The following is a 21,330-nucleotide window of genomic DNA, read 5'->3' as shown; positions in this document are numbered from 1 at the left end:
TTCTGAAAAGACAAGCGTCTCCACCCCTCTGCTTAGCACGTCACTCTCACTGCAGTCACACTCGTTTACCGCTGCCGCCCCGTCAAACTCATCGCCCCTTTCCCTGCCCCTCACCCCCTCAACCTCCATGAAGAGATGGAAAAAAGATAACATAAAATGAACATCAGACATCATTTTTGTATAATATTATACCAATGAAACATCATTTACTCTTCACAGTCATTTGAAGCTGTTTGGGTCATTTGAAATTGTGTTTATTATGTGGGAATGTGTGTGTTTGTGTGTGTGTGTGTGTGTGTGTGTGTCTGTCTGTGTTTGTGTGTTTGTGTGCAAACACCGCAGCGGCATAACAATGCAATGAATCATAAAAACATGCAGAAACCCTTTTACAAGTGAACTTTTGAACTTTTCATGTTAACCCCCTCCACACACACACACACAAGACAAAAGTCAGGAAAGCGTTATTACATTTGTGCTTTGTTTCAACAGGTAGAGTGGTGTCATTCTCCTCTTCTCTCCTCCTACCCCCTTTTTAAATGCACATTCCTGCAATATCTCTCTCTCTCTCTCTCTCTCTCTCTCTCTCTCTCTCTCTCTCTCTCTCTCTCTCTCTCTCTCTCACACACACACACACACACACACACACACACACACAGATAACTCTAAATGATGACATATCATAGACTGATGTTTTTATATAAAGCTAATTAAATGTATTTATTTATTTAATTCCAAATGAATGTGTCTAAAGAAATATTTACCAGACATAACCATTTTGGGGACAACCTCAGGGGGAAATTATAGCAAACTACATGCAAGTACATACAATCTTTACAAGTTTCATATATTCTATATTTCAATAAGAGATCAATAAAATAAAGTTTTTTTTTTTTTTTAAATAAACTACTCATTTGTTGTTCATTTCTGTTTTTAATTAATTTAATGTGCCAACAGAATATGCCTTTTTTAACACTAACCTATCTGTGAGAACCAAGGAAGACCACACACTGTCGAATGAATTATACAAATTTATAAGACTGAAAGTGAGTAATTGCCAGATATATCACTTTTCCCTAAAGGTAAGCCTTTAATTCAGCCGGCAGCTTGAGTAAAAAAATAAAATTTTCCCAAAACTAATTATAACCCCGTATCCTCAGAGCCCAAAGGAAAAAAGGTCAATATAAATCTCCCTGGTTCTCTTTTGACTTGTTAAATTCAGGCTTCTCATTTTCATCAGGTGTAGCAGCAGCTCTGTAGCAGTTATTTAAGGAGTGAAAGGATGTAGAAGTGAGAAAAAAAAGCCAACATTTATCTGGTATCTAAGCAAACACCTCCAGAAAGACATACCAAAGAGTCTTTATATCATTCTGTTACCTGAGGACACACACACACAAATCTAGCGCTCCCTGAGGCAACGAGATCTGACACACCCTTGTATCACCCTGCAATTAGGAAGCCCGCTTACATCATCCCTTAAGCTACTGTTATAGACACACACACACACACACACGCATACACCCAGGAAGCCAGCAACAGAGCTGACAGACTCATAATCAAGTGTCACTGTACATGTCTGCCTCCCACCGTGCCTGATCATAAATGGGCAGGTTTAGAGCCCCAGAGACTAAGAAGAGGATCAGCTTTTCAGGCTATGGGTGGTCTTCAGGAAATATTTGGTAATATCCCCTCTTTCAAAACAATCTCTCTCCTCCTCCTCGCTCTCTCTTTAGGTGGCCATTATGATGCTGTTTTATGATGATATAATGCCTCACTGTACTTGTGCAGGGCCCTGAGCAGGGGGCCGTGAGACATGACTTAGTAAACGACTCATTTTGCCTTTGATTTAAAAGCTATAAGAAAAAATTCAAGAGTGAGCCGCTCGAGTGTTCCAAGAAACGTAAAAAGTAAGCCTTTTTCGTGAAGCATTTTTATGAGAATGTGATGAGATGATAAGCTCCACTGAGAAACCAAATGAGCTTACAAATGTTAAAGCTTTGCGATTTGTCTGCAACAGCATGTTATGTGCTCAGTAAGTTTTTGCTTATGTTTCACTTTTTGTTTTGTTTTTTCTTATAGCTTTGTTTTGACAAAAGTGTATATATATATATATATATATATATATATATATATATATATATATACACACACACACACACACACACACACAAACACACATTCTACACACATCAATAACATCAAGAACATTGTTGGATTAAATCCCTTTCCAAATTTCCATGCATTGTTCGAACTGTATACATTGCAACCCTGCAAGAGTAAACAAATTCCCCCTAATTAAACAGCTTTCCCCATCACTTTATGACTTAATCTTACATATTTAACAAAGACGTTAGCAAAAAAACAGCAAATGACTTCTCATCTCACACAAGTTTCCTTTCATAAATTCATTAAAAACTCTTAATAATCAGGATCAAAACAGTCAAAATCAGACAAATCAAAATTAAACAGCTAGCTTGCAGATTAGCTAAATAAATTGAAAACGTTAAACATACAGTAGGCTATTTGGTTAAAAATTGTGTTAAAATGTTCACAGCCCTGACCTAAAAATTGCATGTCATACTGCATGTTGTAGTGGAGTACATTTGGTGAGTGCTAGCTGTTGTACAGGACTGAAATTGGTAATCATTTAAACCTACAAATATTTGTGTGAATAGCACTCATCAGCAATTAATTTGGGATTTCCGTTTCACACTTGGTGTGAATAGGCCATTAGCCTGGAAACACTCAGTGGTGTGGTTGCTTATTACTATCAGTATTTTGAGAGAAATTTACTTTTTAACAAGTTGAATTGCCAGACCCAGTTGACATATGGTGGTGTGATTTCAAAATGGCGACCCCCTACGCTCCATGTAGAATAAAACAGCTTTTCCTCATTTATGTCTACACAATATGAATGTACATGACTTTAAAAATTTGTCAAAAGTACTATTCATTTATTTATATCATTTAATAACATTTTAATGAGACACACATGCACATACACACAAGGTGTGGTCCTTATCAGTCAGGGCTAAGCCCAGGTGCTCAGTGTTAAGCCACCATACAACTTTCACCAGTGACCCTAAGGACATCTCACCTTTGCTCACTTAACCTCTGGACACTTTACACACACTGGCTAAACGCAGGAATTTACAACTTAACACACACTAACATAACCTCCCAAGTATAAAGGAAAATCCCTTTAAAAGAACATATGGAGGTCTTGTGTTTGTGACTAGAGACTACCTAGTAAAACAGTATACAGACGCAGAGAGAGAGAGACAACTTCCACACCCTGCTGCCCTCATGTCAGCAGTTAATTGGCTAAAACAACGGAGCGATTAACCAAGTAAAATAAAAGATGTGATGGTTGTTAGTGGTTGAAAGAGAAGGGTTAAGACACAGAGGGAGAAAGGAGAAAGAGAGCGAGGGTGATTGTTAGAGAATTCACATTACCAAAAGCCGATTAGAGGGCATACACTGAACAGGATCAACTGTGTAAGCCAGAGAACAACACTAAGCTTTCATTCAAAGACTCAACCCTTTCAAACAGATCCTGATTTGTGCAGCATCCAAGACACACACACACACACACACACACACATACATATATATATATATATATATAAATAAATACATACATACACACACACACACACACAGGGTGGCAGACATTCCTCTGCGAATAAAACTCTGTGAGAACTCAGATCTTTGTATATCAGAATGGTTGGTGATTATGGGTGCTGTAGAAGGACAAAAAGCTCGGCACCATTCTCTATGTCTCACACAATGCCACTTAGACATGATCTATTCAAACTGGGCAAGTCTGACCCATAAACATGACACACTCTCTAATGAAAGAGTCCTATGAGCCCTTTCTGACCCCCCCTTTTCATTTACCTCATTGTATCATACCTTCAACTCATGTTGTAGTATTTACGAAACGGATAACATGGATAATATGATATTTCTAAATCAATTAAAGAATTGCAGCAGAAGCCAACTGAAATTCAGTTGTCATTGTGAATGTTGGCTATAAAATTTCATTTGTATTTGATGTAAAGCTTGCAAGACAATACTACTCATTTAGTCGGGCTATGAAAAGGCGTAAACATTTCTCATCATTCTCTGTGACAGAAAGTGTATGTGGGAAACCAGAGTCGGTTGTTTCGTTATTACACGTCACGCATTCAAGTCGGAAACATAACATGGATAGCCTAAATAAAACAAAAGAACTCCACTTTTTGCTCACTCATATAGATACATTATCTTTATTTTAGATCAGTGTTTCCACGTTTCGAATCGACATGGCCCTTCCAATATCATAACTAGTCAACTTGCGCATCTAGAATTTTGAGTTTCTCACTTGTAAATACGACTTTATATGCTCAGAATTCAACGTTTTCGACTCCACTTGATAGGGCAAAATCAATTACACATTTGATCATTTCATTTGGTTCTACAGGCTGTAAAAGTGTCCTATCCTTGTCAGGAAGTAAAAGAAAAAGAGAGAGAAAGAAATATGAAACTGTCCATTGTTGATTTTATTCTGACCAATGTCACTTGAATGCACACCAGATTGTAATTACGACTTGCAAGTAGGAATTTCCCAGGAGGACATAGAGGTGGTACTACACAATGTAACATCCTCATAAGTAACAGTACAAGAAAAGCAAAACAGTGTCTAAATGTTGATTTATGTTGTATTTGATCATTTATTATCTTACATATGATTATCAGGCTTGTGTGTTTTCATATGGCTTTATATGACACAGTTTAAAAAGCTAAATGAGACATATTTACAAGAACATACTGAGAAAAAGGTTTGGTCTATTTAAACAACATTTTCTCTGAGCAAAGAAAAATAGACTCTGGTCAAGAAAAAGGCCAAACCAGCAAAACACATACTGTACAGTGCACACACACACTTCCACAAACACCCACACACAAATTCTCACACACCACCGAAACTACTCACTGCTGTGTTTGACAAACTTGAAAACCTGACAAACTAAACACCACAGAGGGCGTGAGTGTGTGTTTGCATCCAGTCTTGGTTGACCATAGGAAGTCTGTGATTCAGTCATCCCAATGTCTCCTCTTTCTCCGTTTGTGTCTCAATACTTAGCGCAACCTTCCTAGACAACATTTGTAGGTATCTACGATGTCCAAAAATGCTGTCTAGGTAGGCAGCCTGCTAGGTTTGTAGATACATCCACTGCCTCACCTCACTCTTCTAAGGTCAGGGAGTGAGGAAGTGACTCGGCAACCGTACACCAATCAGGGAAACATTACGTTGCCACGGAGATGGAAGGAAGCGGTAATTAAATAATGACAGAGCTGTGGCTGAAGCCTGTTATTACTGAATTACATATACGCATACACGTGAACACACATACACTTTTACTTTTGTGTCACCCTCACCCTGTCAATCTCATACACAGTCTCCATGTGTAATTTTCAAGCAATGTTTGCTTTTTACACCTCTTGTGTCTGGTGTGTGTCAATCCTTCTTTGTGTATATTCACTTGTTTGTGTGACTGTGAGTGTGAGAACTCAAAGTGAAGAGGCTCTGTTAGGAGGTTAAAGATGACAGCAGTGCTGAAGAATGCTGACAATTCCACTCCAGCGCTGCTGAACTCAGTTCTATTCCCTCAGAATGGCCTACTGTGCCACTGTGTGACCAGAGCCAAAATGGAGTCCACTTCAGAGCAATTACACTCCCACGCTTTCACTCAGAATAGACGACTGTGCGACTGAGCAAGTGGAGCCAAGATGGAGTCCACCTTCCAGAGTTCACACCCCACGCAGCTGCATAATAAACCCCAAATGAACTCACAGCAATCATATTAACAATATCTGAGTCTGAATTGTAGAGGATTTGAAGCTTCTAATTAACGGTTGAGAAGGAAAGTCAAAACAAAAGGATGGTGGGCCTTAAATCTGTATTTGTTTCAACAGGATCTTCAATACATTGCAGTAACCACAAAAGCTAGATTACAAGTTAAAACCAATGTATACTTGGGTTTTTAAACATACCCAAACTTGTAAACTTGTGTGGCGTACCCTCTGAGGCATTTAACATCCTTCAGCATACCCCCTCTCTTCCACTTAAGCCTTGTTTATACTTTCGCCCTGCGTACACTGCGTACCATGCGTACTCTGAACACTCAACTAGCACATGCTTCTTAATATTTTTTGCACTAATTGGTATGTCCACAAGGCTGGCCATTGTTTCAGTCGTAAAAGAAACGGAGGGGACAGAACACCAAATCTGACAATGAGGGGATTATGAGAAACATGCATCTCTAGTTTAAACAAGTCATTTTTTCGGTCATAATATCTGGAGAGAAATAGCGAAGACACAAGACACGGATGAAACTTACTGATGTCGATGCCTGCGTTCGTGCATGCTATAAAATGGAGTATACTTTTAAAGGTTACGTGTTCAGCTTGCATATGCTAAGCACTCACGTCAAAACTGAAGTATACTTTAGTCAAAGTACATATTTTCACATTGAGCCAAAAGTAGGTTGCTCAAGTACTTTCCGTTACGATTATTATGGGATGGACAAATGAAAAAAAAATGAAAAAACATCAACACTTCCCGAAAAGTCAACCCCTCTAAAAGTTATTGTAAAATGTGTACACTGTGTACAATCACAATGTTTTGTTGATGTTGTTGTACTCAAAAGACACCATTCATACTCTTAATAACAAAGTGTACGGAAATAGCTTTACATATTACTAGTTTTCAGTGATAATTCTCCTTTGTTCAATGGAAATGTAACGCTGATTCCTTACACTGATTTGCTAGTAAAGGAAGTCGATACCTGACACCCTAAATGTAACAGATTAGCTGATATAACACTAATCAAGAGCCTTAATTATTTAATTCAAGTGCTTCCAGTGGTGTGGTGCTCAGTAGCCGTGGTGATATTGTGTTCTAGTTGCCGTGCTGTTGTGAAGGTGAAACTAAAGACCATGGAGTGGCCAGTGTGGTTGCTAGGATACGGCTGGAGTTTCAGTTACATGCTAACGAGAAATTGCCCACTTCTTGTTACCCGTCACTAAGACACTCGCTCACACGTAAACAATCTCAGGCACAAACACACAACCACACACTCGGCTACCTAAGACAATTTTAAAAAGTGGCATGCTCAATCTGAAAGGGACATCTTTAAAACCCAGCAGTGTGTGTGCGTGCTCACGTGTGTGTGTTTGGACAGGAATATAAGCCCCGCGTGGTGCAGTCTGACAGGTCAAATAAGCAATAGAGATTGATGATGCTGCTGTGTGGTGTGATTCCCAAATCTAGAGCACTTTTGTGTTGATTAGAATCCAGTATTCCTGTAATTCTTTCGTTTTTTATGAGTTTAATAAAGAACTCTGTCTCGTCTTCTGGCCAAACATACCGCGTCATCTTTAAAGAACGATCGACTTTGACGTAGGCCAGGTGACCTGTAAACGTGCAAAAACTGTTTAGAAATATTCCTTTTTCGAATTGCCTGAAAACCACATCATGCAATCGTAAAAACTTGTTTGCGATATATAGGAGTTTTTGCGAAATTGATGTTTCCATCCTGCGTATTTTCAATTCGCAATTTCAAATTGAGCAATTTGAAGGGTAATGGAAACGCAGCTAATGAGGCTTTCAAAACATTTTCATGAGTTCAAAATCTCAGATTTCAGTCTGAAAACTGTTTTAAAGAATCCACAAATACTGAAACTCATCAAAAACATATATTGAGCTGTTCAGACAAAATCACTTATCAAGTGGTTCTGAACACTAAGAGTTGAATGGTCAAAGGCCATAACTATGTGGTCAACTGATAAAAGACAGTCTTGTGAATCTCCCCCCCCCCCCCCCCCCCCACACACACACATACACACACACACACACACACACACACACACGCAGGTGTTTTTTCTTATAATTGTGGATGGCTCAGTGCCTGGCCTGGAGACTGTTTGTCTGAGACTCTCTCCTGAGTACCGCTCAGGTGTGTGTGTGTGTGTGTGTGTGTGTGTGTGTGTGTGTGTGTGTGTGTGTGTGTGTGTTTGCCAAAAACCCTCTTTCATTCTCTCACCTATACCAAATAAACTCTATCACACAAAGCACAAAAAAAAAATAAAAATAAAATAAATCACAATTAATAACTACAAACAGCTGTAAGCAAACATACAATCTACATTCAAACTCTGTACTACTGTTATTATTCTAGTTTCATAGCTATTCAAGTAGCTTTATCTGTCCATTCATAACACAGTATTTAAACAATTTTGTATTACCAGAATACCATTATATTCTGAATGTTATTATGCCATAAACAAAAACATACACTACTACATTACTAAATGCCTCTGGACCCAAAAAATACAAACCATTGTGTGTGTATAGAATGTGAACGAGCTTATTCAAACAGCCTGCAGGCAAACATAATAATCTAACTGAATTTCCTGACATGTTTGAGTTATATTTGCATGACTAAAAACAGAAGAATGTTAATAAAACATGATTTTGGTATCAGTTAGCTTAGTTTTCTTACTTTGCAATGCATATAATGTTAATATTATTTAGGCTGTCAATCAATTATAATTACATGACATGTCAATTAACTCAGTACATATATTAACATTTGTTTAAATAAAGCCAACTGAAGATAATTCAAAGACATTTATTTAATTTTTAAATTTAGTCCCATTTAAAATATTTTACATTTTATTCTGAAACAACACAATAACTTCAATGCAATACCAAGACATCTATAATATCTGCAGCTGGCTGCATTAAAATTCACAAACAATTCCTCAAAATACTGACTGCTTGCAAGAAGTTTGCACCATATTTAGGCTGCTATTACCTGTTGCATCTTGCTTAAATATTCTCATTAGCATATTTTAAGACAGCATAGTAAGCAGCTTCAACAGATCATTTACTTATTCCACTAAAAGCTGTGATCCGAAATCACATGTTTTTAACGACTGAAGAAATCTCCTCTGTGAAATATTTTATTTCTGATCTTCTGATGACTTATATAAGAGAAGGCATGAAAATGCCTGAAATGCACAGCATGCATATAAACACACAACACAAGAAACCACACAGACTCTGACATACATGTGCACACATGTCTACAAGCTTGAGGTTTTTCCATTATGAGTCATTGTCACTATGACAACAGGCTATAAACTCTTTTCCTGTCTTCATTAAAATCTGATTATGAATGAAATTACCCCCCCCCCCCACCCCCACCCCCACCCTCCACACAAACATATACACTCGCACCTAATAACGCTATACTTTAACAGACAGGCAGGCAACACTTTACTCCATTGTATCCGTCTTTAATTTCAAAACTGTTCCCACCAACTCGTGTGAACAGACAAGGCTTAGCAAGTGTGTGTGTGTGTGTGTGTGTATGTTGTGTGTCTTTATGTGTGTGTCTTGTGAGCTGAGAGGACTGGGGTTAAGCGTCCACTCCGCAGACAAAAGCCAAACTCTCTACAGCACTGTGACCTAGGAAACGCCGAGCTCGGTAAACACACACACGCAGACACACACTCTGAGATGGCAAACAGTTTGGCTTGTCTAGGGTTTGGTGTGCGGATTAAGCAAGAAAACCACTATGATTTTTCACCCCGAAAACTCGTGGCACATTTCTCAAGAAAACCACACATTCAAAGCCATATTTAAAATCAGCTAAGCGTGTGTGAACCCAAAGCAACCGCTAACAGACATGACAGGAATATGAAGACGTCTGCTGGCATATTCACATATTCAACCTCTCACTTTGTGTTTAAGTTTCTAATCTTCTCACAAAGCTGTTCTCATAACATAACGTCAGTGTTCCCAGAGACTTTATAATGTTTTGCTTTGGCTTGCAAGCGCTGTAACACAAGAAGGCCTGATCATTTTAATTCATGATCTGAGGTTAAAGCTGTAATTTCAGCACTACTATTACAAATATAAATGCAAAACACAACAGAATTACAAATATGACGTTTATTTTAAAACAGGCTTCCCAAACACTCCCCTCATCTGTCATTGGTCTGTCGAACAGATAGTCCCGCTCCAAAGAAAGTCAATGTTCTTTGGTCGGGCTGGTCAGGATGCTACAACAAAGGAAACTATGTTTTGATAGTACCTCAGAATATATTTTTTTGTGTTCTGCAGAAGGAATAAAGTCATACACATTTGGAATTACATGAGGATGAGTAAATGAACTTTCATTTTTGAGTGAACGATCCCTTTAACTTAAAAAAAATTATAATTAGACACTTCAGCTGTGGAAAGTGATGCCAAATTTGTCATCTCTACATCCACACATTTAAGAATATTGATCAATATCTGTCAACATCTTATAATAAAACTAACACAGACAATTAACATTGTAAGGCATTTGATTTGACTTAATAACCAGTGACAGGCTAAATAAAGGCCACACAGAGACGTCACAAACTGAAGAAATTCCTTCGGTGGTCAGAAACACCCACAAACTCACTTTGAAAGTTTGCACAGTGTGAAACAGCACTAATGATTACTGGATGAGGGATGATGGCTACATGACATGACAACAGTAACTGTAGCAACTATGAGCGGGCATTTGCTCCAACAGATATGCTTGCGCCAGCTTGATTCAGAACAGAAAAAAACAAAACAAGTAATGATCCGAACCCCCCATCCACCCCAGCATCTACAAAACAAGCACAACCATCATTTTTTCGTGCACTGGTCAATTTTAAGATTTTGGGCTTCCATAACATGTCTTCTTTCAGAATATTGGACAGAAAACTTCAAACATACACATTTAAGTGGTTATTTTTATTACACTTTATCTAGTTGTGTCTGTAGACTTCAATACATTTTTACGTATATTTTAAGGCTGTTTTCTCAAAATGAATTTTTTTGCCACTTCAGTTGCACATTCACCAAACTTTCCTGTTTTATTCATATCTATACTCTGAAGGTTTTTATAGAGGAGTTTGTTCATATATAATTTTCCTGATTCATATATAAGATTTTATTCCAAAAAACATGGTGAAATTATTATTTTTTTGCAATTTCAGAAAAAAAAATTATACAAAGCAATTGTCTTAATGTATTAGTCACCTAGGGAAGTATAGTGATATCTGTTATCATTTTTACCCTATTCACCTGTGTCTTGCCTGTAATTCTGAGATATTATCTAATCAACTCTCTCTCTTTCTATGTTTTTTTCTCACGCCATCTGTTTTTTATTGGTGTACCACTCTCATTTTCAAACTACTGTTGGGTTTTTACAGAGTTCTTAATGGACTCTCAAAAATCTGACCAATCTCTCTCTCTCTCTCTCTGCCTTTATGCTTCTCATTTTACTTTCTTTCTCACCCCTTCAAGTCCCTTTCTTCTTCCTTTCCCACTTTCTTTCTATCCAAACAGACACAGCTGTGACCGACCTGCTGTCCGTGAGAAATGTTATCTGAACGTTCTCTCCAACATAACCAATGTTATTCAAAGGTTTTCAAACAGGCCCGGCCTCTGAGGAGACAAAAGGCAGAAATACTTCAGCCGCTACTGTGGCAGCGGCCGTATGCGTGTAACCATAACTCATATTCACACAGACACACACACAAACATATACACGCACACACACGTACAGCAGAAGCCGGGGTCACTAGGGCACCCGGCAAGATGAACAAAACAAGCTCTAGAAGGTTCTGTCACCCGCTACCAGACCATCCCCCTCCCAAAAAAAAAAAAAAAAAAAAAAAAAAATTCACACACACTCCATCCAAACACATTAACGTCAAACCTGATCAGAGGGACAGAGGGAGAGGACGCACAGAGACGAAACCCAAAAAAAGAAAGAAAGAAAGAAAGAAAGAAAGAAAGAAAGAAAGAAAGCAGCATAAAAGAAATAAGGGATGAGAGAACAGGAAAAAGAGCAAAATAAAGCAAAACGAGATAGACAGAGTGATGAAAGAGGCAGGCAGATAAAAGCTGCACATGTTAGCCACAGATGTAGACGAGCAGAGATAATCTAATGAGGAGTGAACACTGTGTGTGTGTGTGTGTGTGTGTGTGTGTGTGTGTGTGTGTGTGTGTGTGTGTGTGTGTGTGTGTGTGTGTGTGTGTGTGTGTGTGTGTGTGTGTGTGTGTGTGTGTGTGTATGTGTGTATGTGTGTGTGTGTGTGTGTGTGACATCAAATCAAATAATATTATCAGAAAGTATTATACACTAGCAGTGCTTCCTCTTTTTTCCTCATTGTCTTTTTTTCTCTCTCACACACCTGCTACCATCTTGTTGAAATTGAATTGACAGACAGAACAGAAAAATCCTCCCAAAGAAAAATAAAACCCTATTTGTGACTGCGCACATACTTTTCATTGACTTCTTTTGTTTTTTATATTGAGCTAGTGATATTTACTATCCCTAACCCTCACACAAACCATTCTGCATTTTCACATTTTCATTAAAACATTATTTAGGATGTTTTCCATTGGCTGGTCCCCCAATGTAGTTTTTATTATCCCTGAGGGGACATTTGGTCCCCATAATGTAGGCAAAACTTGACCCCTACACACACCCGCAATCTGATGCTTTTACAAAGAAAACAAGTAAAGGGTTCCTTGGTACATGTATTCATCTATTTCTTTAAGACTTGATTTTAAGCCCAGCATTTTACTTTAGGTCTCACAAACACACACACATGATAGTTGAGACTGAAGCTCCCAGAGTATTTTTAGGAGACCACACACACAACCATACCATGTCTAGAACATGAACAGTGGCTGTATGCTGGCAGAAACATGAGCGATATGTGCAGCAGCACAGACGCACACACACACACACACACACACACACACACACAGACATTTCCTCCATCAACCTCCTGCAAAGTCCGTTAGAATGTTGTTTTTCCTGGTAAAGCAGTTAGCGCTCGCTATCCTTCCTCTCACTCTCTCTGAGCAGCAGATGTTTAAGCGTGTATCTCCTTTAAACTCAATTTAGTCCGTTCATGGTCTGAACCTCCCTTACTGCTGATCCCTAGATGTCCTGCATAACTCAATTATAAGCACACACACATACACACACATACACTCCGGTCTGGGGGTAATGAGAAAGATTAAGAACACAGATCCTAAGATTTTGCTATGTTTGTGCTGTTATTAACCTCTGAATTTAATGTCACTATCTTTTGGTATTAAAAAATGTATTAAACCCGAATCTCAAATCAAATGGAACAGTAGAGAACCAAATAGGAACATTTAAATGTATTAAAAAGTCATCTTGGCAGGAAAGATCTCAAATCCAACTACAGCGCAGCAAACTGAAATCATGAAAATGCACCTAAAATGAGTAAATAAATTTGTAAAAGTTACATTAATTAATAAACTTTTGAAAAGAGACAAAAGTCCCATTTTGAAAAAAAGGCTACAAAAGAGGAACGAAGAGAGAAACTGTAAAGAGGAGACAAAGAGAAAGAAAGGGGGTGAGAAAAAAAAAAACAGGGAGAGGAAAGAGAGGGGCTAAACGATAAAGGACTCACAGTCTGAAGAGTTTAGTCGTGCCCAGAAACAGCAACTCCGGAAGAACCTGAAGATTATTCCTGTTGAGACGCCTGCAAACACAGACACACGCAGCAACATGAAATACACAAAACTCACAGCGGAGCAGTTTATGTACATTCAGAAGAGCAAACTTCAATGGCTGTGAGGCACCAGAAAAAGTATATGATGTGCATCAGACCTTAAACTGTTTGCAGAAAGTCTGCTATAACATGGGTGGATTTCAGCTCGCAAAACCTACTGGATTTATCAAGTTCTGAGACAACTGGAATAATGCACCTCAGTGACATACTATAGGAAACATCAGAACATCAGAAACATTAGACAAATAAGAACACAACTGTGAGATTGTGTTGCACTCAAGAAAAATACTTTATACATTAAATGTTATAAAATATTTCAATTCGGGCCTGCCAGCCGTCAACTTGAGCCTTGACTGTGTGTGTGTGTGTGTGTGTGTGTGTGTGTGTGTGTGTGTGTGTGTGTGTGTGTGTGTGTGTGTGTGTCTGGCAGACAGTGTCATTGTGTGGGGGCATCTAGCAAACACACGCAGACAAAGAACAGCCCGGAAAAACAGATGTGGGAAAAACAAACAGAACGTCTCACACAAAGTGAAGCGAAAGAACTTACAGTGCAAATACACACACACACATTTGCACACACGTCATGAAATAAAATGATGCATATTTGCTTTTTTCAGCGACAATTCAGTGATAAAAAGTAATTTCTCACTCTCTTTTGCTCTCAATTTTCTGGCATATTAATAAGCTGAGTAATATTGCCGACTAGTGCATGTATAACAGACATTATGCATGACAATCAGCACATATAATACTCACTGCGCATATTAATGAAGAGTGGCGCCAATACTGTCTGTGCATTAGATTAATGAGGCTTGAGATTAATCAATAATGTTTTTAGAACCAGAACACAGATCGTTCAGAGCAGCCTATTAAGCATCAGAGTTTTGAGAACTACTAAAATGACATTCTGAAGCCTACTGATAATGGGAGAATGTTAAAATAACACAAAAACCCAATCAATTTTTGTACTCTTACGTCAGCATGCGAGATTTACCACACATCAATCAAACAAGCCGAAGTTCTAAAGTGAACTCTGCCTCCACAAAGTACAAAACCATCAAGCTCTCACTCTCCCTGTTTTATGCCCTCACTTTCTCTGACACACTCTCGCAAACACTTGCACACTCAAACATCGCAGCCGATGACATCATCGTTGAGCTTCTGGGGTTACATCATTCCATTTGAATATTTAATGAATGATGAAATAATAACGAGGCACACAGTGCTGCACACTCCAGAAATGCCCACGTGTTTCACTCAGGCACAGAGGACAGCCTTCCCTGAGGACCCCGCAGCAGAAACACACAAAGACACACGGTGCTTAAAGCGAATAAGATCGACCCTTAAAATAGATGAGTACGCACAGACAAACACACTTACAGATAGAAATGCACATAGCCAGACTCTGACACACACAGACATGCACTCACAGTCATTTCCAAGGAGAGCTATAAAGTGAGATGACTTGCCAAAAAACAGGCAACAAGACTGAACAGAGGAAAGAATGAATTGAAAGTTAGTGTGAAGAGACACACAGCTACTGTAGCGCAAAACAGACATGATCCGCAATCCATCACGTATAGCACATGACATAGGTTTATGGCTTAGTTTATAAATTAGTAGGCTCAGACAGGCCGACTACAGTCTGTACGCTGACAGCCTGATGCATATTGCACACAAAACTGGAAAGCACTGTCTTCACTTTTGGGAAGCATTAATCTGATTGGCTGAATCTGTGCAACTTCCTTATAAGTACACAGTCTTTATCATTTCAGAAGGAAACATTGTCTGTTACCGGGCCGATATAATGAACGCTTTTGATGATGAAATAATCGTTTACTTTCCCGAAGTTTTCTAAATTAGTTGTATTAAATCCTCGAAAGATATTCAGAATTTAATCATGTTAACTTGATATCCACAAGCAAAACTACACATTCATATCTGATTTTTGATTTATTTCTGTGAAATTATCAGTTGTGGATATTCTGATTCTGAGTCAATATACAATTTTACAATATTTTTAACAGTTTTTCTTGTTCATCGAGATAAAAATATTATTATTAATTTTTTTCACCCAGGTCTCTTTCGATAACCCCTAAATACCACGTAAAAACTGTCTAAGTGGGCAATTCTACCTGCCATTAGCTCACAACCAACAACTAGCCCAAAACTGTGTGTGATTGTAAATAAAAATAAATAAATAAAGGCTGGAGGAAAAGGAACTGCAGAAACAAGCAGGAAAAAAGGATCTTGCTCGTTTGCTCAAGTCCTTCTCCATAGGCTTACTTTACCTGACTGCATTGCTCATGACTAGCAAGCCGTGACGAAGGGTGTTTGTGCGTATGTGTGTGTGTGTGTGTCAAGAAGGGGGGGGGGGTCATACGTGGAACAGAGTCTCCACTTTTCCTCCCTACAGGAGGTCGTCACACCCAATACCTATATGCATCCCCAATACGCATACACACACACACTCTCTCACACACATATTTATGAAGGGCCTTTGGTAAGGGCATTATAATGCCTGTGCGTTCTAATCCTCTCAGCTATGCAGTCACCCTCCAGCATTAGACTCCTGCTTTTGTACCGGCACAGTGGGACTGATCTTACACACTGACTTTAGCTGTGCTATTCAACACTACCGCTAGCTCCTCTATCCTTACACTTATCACTATAAAGAGCTATTCATCGCCACCATTCGCCCGCCTAACCCTTCAGTTATGCCAACACTGCACAATTTATGCCGAAAGAAAGTTTGCTATTATTACAAGCTATTACCAGTTAGCTGTACTCCGCTTTATGAGCTATATGTTACCGCACAAAGCCACATTCTCTGTTAATGCCATTGACCCTTTCGCTAGTTAGCATTCAGAACCACACGCAGCTAACACAAACCCTTTATAAAACTAAAGTTATCATTCTTGTGAGTGAATTATATGTCTCTCACAGAGCCTAGTTGGCATAAGCCTTTTGTGGTTCAGCTGGGTTGGTTGCAGTCATTAAACATTTCCCCACCAAATTAAAAGGTAATGACTAGCAGAAAACTAGGATAGCATTGGGCTGGTGATTGACTGAGCCTCACGCAGCACAGCTCTAAATGCCAGCTCTAATGTGATTGTGCATGTAAACTGAACATCTGCCAGTCACCATTAAGAGAAGGTAATTGACAGTCAATCATCTTAAATTAAATACTGATCTCTAAAATCAGAATCTAGACAGCAATCATGATCATACAATAGCATAGATTAGTTTTTAAGCTCATCTCAGGAGAGAAATTTGATTTGGTGGGGAATTTAAGATCCGCATAGCCTTCATTCATTGTATTATGCATTACTTTACTGCACAATAATCTTTATTAATTGCAATCCATTATTAATTGCTAATTCGCCCTGGGTTCAGTTGGGAACTTCAAATGGGTTTTTAGAATTTATTAGTAAAATAATTGCAGTGCAGTGTGCAGATACTGAGTAAAGATCAGTAGTGAACATTATTTGAAGAGAATATGATCCCACTTTATATTAAGTGTCTTTAACTATTATCTACTTGCATAAAAAAATGTTCGGCACTGTTTACTTATTGTGTTCATGTTGTATTGCAAAACATTTTTTCTGCTACTTGGGATAGTGGGATATGGTTATGGTTAGAGACAGGTTTGTGGTTTGGTTAGGTTCAAGGATGATTTAAAGAGTAGAGTCAACAATGTAATTATAGATGTAATTACATGCAGGTATTTCTTAAAATATAAGTAAAAAGTAAAACATGTATGCACACATGTATCAAGTACATTGTATCAAATGATTAATTGAAATGTTAGTACATAGTAATTAACAGAACTTCATATAAAGTGGGTCCAATAATTTTTTTATACAACATAGTTTATACACAGTTATAACTCAAAAATGAATTTCAAAACCATTGTGTTGCTACACTGAAAGAAATTTTAACCTAAACATTTGCATGTTGAAAAATCTAAATTCATACATTGAATTTATTCAGTTAAAGAATATTTTAACATCACTGAACCAACCTAAATACATTAAGCTATACCAACAAAACAAAATGTAAGATTTAGTTCAGAAATGAAATGCTTAAGGTCAGTTCCGTACAAAACGGACAGCCATAGCAACCTGTTAACCACATTATTGTACTTATCAAAAGAAATCTGCTTGGTTAAAAAAAAACAAAAAAACATTAGAATTTCCTGAGGGAACTCATGGCACGAAAACGCTAATTCTATTCCGCATCTCTTCATTATTAATTTGTCATACTGGTTCATATCATATAATAATAAGGGAGATCTGCAGTCCACCAAGTGCACCACTTTGAGAAACTGACAAAACTTAGATTTTTGTCTGAGTCTGTGACAAAGAGATAAAGGCCATCAGAATGAATTTGAAAATGGAGAATAGCTGGGGGGTAAAAGCTTGAAAGAAAAGATGGGATGGGATGGGGGGGTTCCTTAAGAGCGTAATTCCTGTTTCCATTCCAGCTTCCAGTGTCATTCTCTTAAAGGGCTGTGTGTGCCAGAGTTAGTTGCGCATGTGTGTGTTCCCCTGAGGCTAGGTTGGCTGTCAGACAAAAATGTTGCTCCATCAAATCCTGACCACAATGCGCGAACACACACACATGCCCACAACATACAATATCCACCATTAATGTACGAAAACACACACTGGATTGTGTATTTGTGGCACACACTTATGTGCCATTTTATAAGTAAATTGTACTCAGTAGGTCATACTTTTAATGTTAACTCAAAAATACACAGCTGACTTTTAGCCCTGCCAGCCAGTGCAGCATTTCTTGTGTGTGTGTGTGTGTGTGTGTGTGTGTGTGTGTGTGTGTGTGTGTGTGTGTGTGTGTGTGTGTGTGTGTGTGTATATGTATGTATGTTAGTCACTCACAGTCTTTCCAGCTCTTTCAGCTCCTGAAATGCCCCTCTCTCAATAGAACTGATCTTGTTCTCCATTAGCTGCCTAAGAAAGGAAAAGAAAGAGAGAGACCAAAATAAAGATAAGTCACTCATTGCATGAATTTCAATGATTAAAACGGTTATGTCTGTGCATACTTGCCACTTTTATAGAGAGCACTTTACATTTCAATGTCCACAAACAGTTTTCACAAACACCATTTAACAGTATATCTCCCAATCTGAGACCCACCTCTCATTACAAAACCACCGTAAATAAGAGCTTTCAACCCCAGTCTAAATACAACATCTATACTTAGACTATGATTTGAAAAAAACAACATAACGGCACCATTTCCTTCAGCTATGCTGGCCTACAAAAGCAAAACGCCTGTCAAAAATGAGTAAATTGGCTGAAATCAGGTCTCTTAGACTATGATCTGTCCAGTGACAGACAGGTTTGGCTAAAGTACGCTCAGATTAAAAAAATAAAAAATAAAAGAGTGTGAAGATTCATATCAAATCATTCAATCAAACAACACTGCAATTTTTTTCTCAGTTCCAGCTTTGGCGCAGTTACTGCAATTTGCCTTTTTAAAGTACATTACAACAACACAGATACCCAGGTGAACTTTTATATGTACACCTTTGCAGTATGGGAATTTATAACATCATTCAAAGGTTTACTGATGCATTATTTAACCCTTCCGTGATGTAAATCCAACATAGTTGCATTGACCTTACATGAAAAATCACAGCTCAAGTCACAATTTTATGTTTGACTGAACGTGTGAGACATGGTGAAAGTAAAAGGGTTTTACGTCTACGTGTCTTGAAGTGTCGGTTAACATAAGTTGATGTTAAGTTGAAGTATTTCTGTCATAAATCTGAAGTAAAACACTCTACATCAATAAATCAGAATATGTTTTGACAGTGTTTTATGAGGTTTGATAATAAAGGTAATTTCAGTCTTATGTACCAGCAAGAGAGCAATGAAAATTAAGAGTTAGAGAGAAGGGAAGAGATAGAGTTCCAAAAAAAGAAAAGAAAAAAGAATGTGTCTATGAGGGACAGGAAAGAAAGACACAGAGAGAAAGTCTTCAGCTGAAATACTACCCTCCAAGTGGGAGGGCAAACCTGTTCTTACATGAGCTCTCTATATGTCTCCCTCTAACACATACATTCACACCCGCACATTCCATCTCACTCACATTTACATTCACAAATTCTCCCGCTCTGTCACAACCTCACACAGAGACAGAGAGGAAGATAGAAAGAAAGATATAGACAGACACTTCGCATTCCAATAACGCAATCATTTTTCTGAATAAATGCTGTCTTTGTGTTTTTGACAATCATGGGCTCACTGCCTCGTTAAGCTTCACCGTTCAAACTTGTTCTCTCTATGGGTGCGTATACTACAGGTGTTTAACCACCAACGGAATCCAGAACAATGTGTTTTGTGACAAGTCAAGGCATTTAGCATAATGATGCGTTCACTGGCATTAATCTAATAATGGGACCCTTGTGGACCAATGTGTTTACTAAATAATGGGTGTAAATCTAAAATATACATTTCATTTGAAGTTTAATTTACATTATTATTAAGACAGTGGCATTTAAAATGAGCCGGATGAAGAGAACATTTTTACGTACACCTTTATTTGTTAGTTGTTGTTTTTGTTTTGTTTTTGGGAGATCAAATCTACATTATGCATGCAAAATACACTTTTTCAACATGATTTTTAAACAAAACCAAGGAAACTAAAAACTAGTTCTTCAATACTTACAGAACTCTGAGGTGCCTCAGTCCCGCGAAATCTGCTTTAGTGATTTTAGTCAGATTGTTTGCATTCAGGTCACTGTGGAAAGAAGAGAGGGTGTAAAACTGTGAATAATGACTTAAGTACGGAGGCCTAATTAGGAAGTCTAATTTAGGCCATTAAGTGGTAAATGATGCTATGAACAATTTTTTTTTTCATTTCATTACACTGGCCTTGGCTACAATGAATTTCACATGTTCAGCAGCATGCTGGATAGCTTAAATTGTCTGCATCATCATTATACACCATCATTTGATGTGTTTTATCATTGGTGAAATATGTGCTAGACTGTGGATGAGTTCTTAGTCTTCTGGTCTTGGGTTCAGCAATCCTGACCATTTAACGTTGGTGTCACGTAGCCTTTCAAATCTACTTTTCTATATGACAGGTAGTTACCCAGCCAACTAAATGCATATGTAGTTTTAAACAGAGAAAAATAATGCATAAGACAGGAATGATTGAAATTCTAATTATTAAGTAAAAGTCTGGATTTTAACTGAATCTTTTGGTGGTTCAACTTCTCTTGCAGTCTCAAAGCAGAGCAGGTTGTGTTTAAACTTCATGCCAGTTTAATTAATGGATCCCACTTCAGAAAGACAGTCAATGACAGATAGAGACATGCGTGAGTTGAATAGAAAAGGACACTCTGGTTTTGTTATGATGACTCAAAAAGTAATAGACTAATTTGAATATATAATTTGTTTGGATTATTATAATACATAAAGAATTAACAACAGTACAATTTAATGTGTGACAGACACGAATAAATAATAATATATTACGTATTATTAACAAATAGTAGCCTCTATATTAAAGATATTTGGTCGTGCATTAGTGCTGTATGCATGTTGAATTAATTTGCAAGAGATAATAATTATAAATCGTATAATTAAATCGTTTTAATCATTTTGTGGACCAAATTTATAATAAATGTAAACTGTTAGGCTATTACTATAGTAAAGTACTGGT

General features: G+C 37.9%; 1 protein-coding gene across 6 annotated transcripts in view; it reads right to left on the bottom strand.

Annotated features, from left to right (window-relative positions):
- Nucleotides 1-21,330, bottom strand: part of slit2 (slit homolog 2) — a 72,469-nt gene that overhangs the window by 49,822 nt on the left and 1,317 nt on the right. For all 6 annotated transcript variants that reach the window (XM_082165542.1, XM_082165546.1, XM_082165547.1 and 3 more), the window contains exons 2-4: nt 20,329-20,400; nt 18,534-18,605; nt 13,531-13,602 (exon numbers count right to left, since the gene is read on the bottom strand). In XM_082165542.1, the coding sequence (XP_082021668.1) occupies nt 13,531-13,602; nt 18,534-18,605; nt 20,329-20,400 (216 nt within the window). The remainder of the gene's footprint in view (nt 1-13,530; nt 13,603-18,533; nt 18,606-20,328; nt 20,401-21,330) is intronic.

The sequence above is a fragment of the Leuciscus leuciscus genome (genome assembly GCF_965113295.1).
Source record: "Leuciscus leuciscus genome assembly, chromosome: 3".
Lineage (NCBI taxonomy): Eukaryota > Metazoa > Chordata > Actinopteri > Cypriniformes > Leuciscidae > Leuciscus > Leuciscus leuciscus.
Note: the sequence above shows the minus strand (reverse complement) of the source record. Positions and strands in the feature narration are given on the sequence as shown.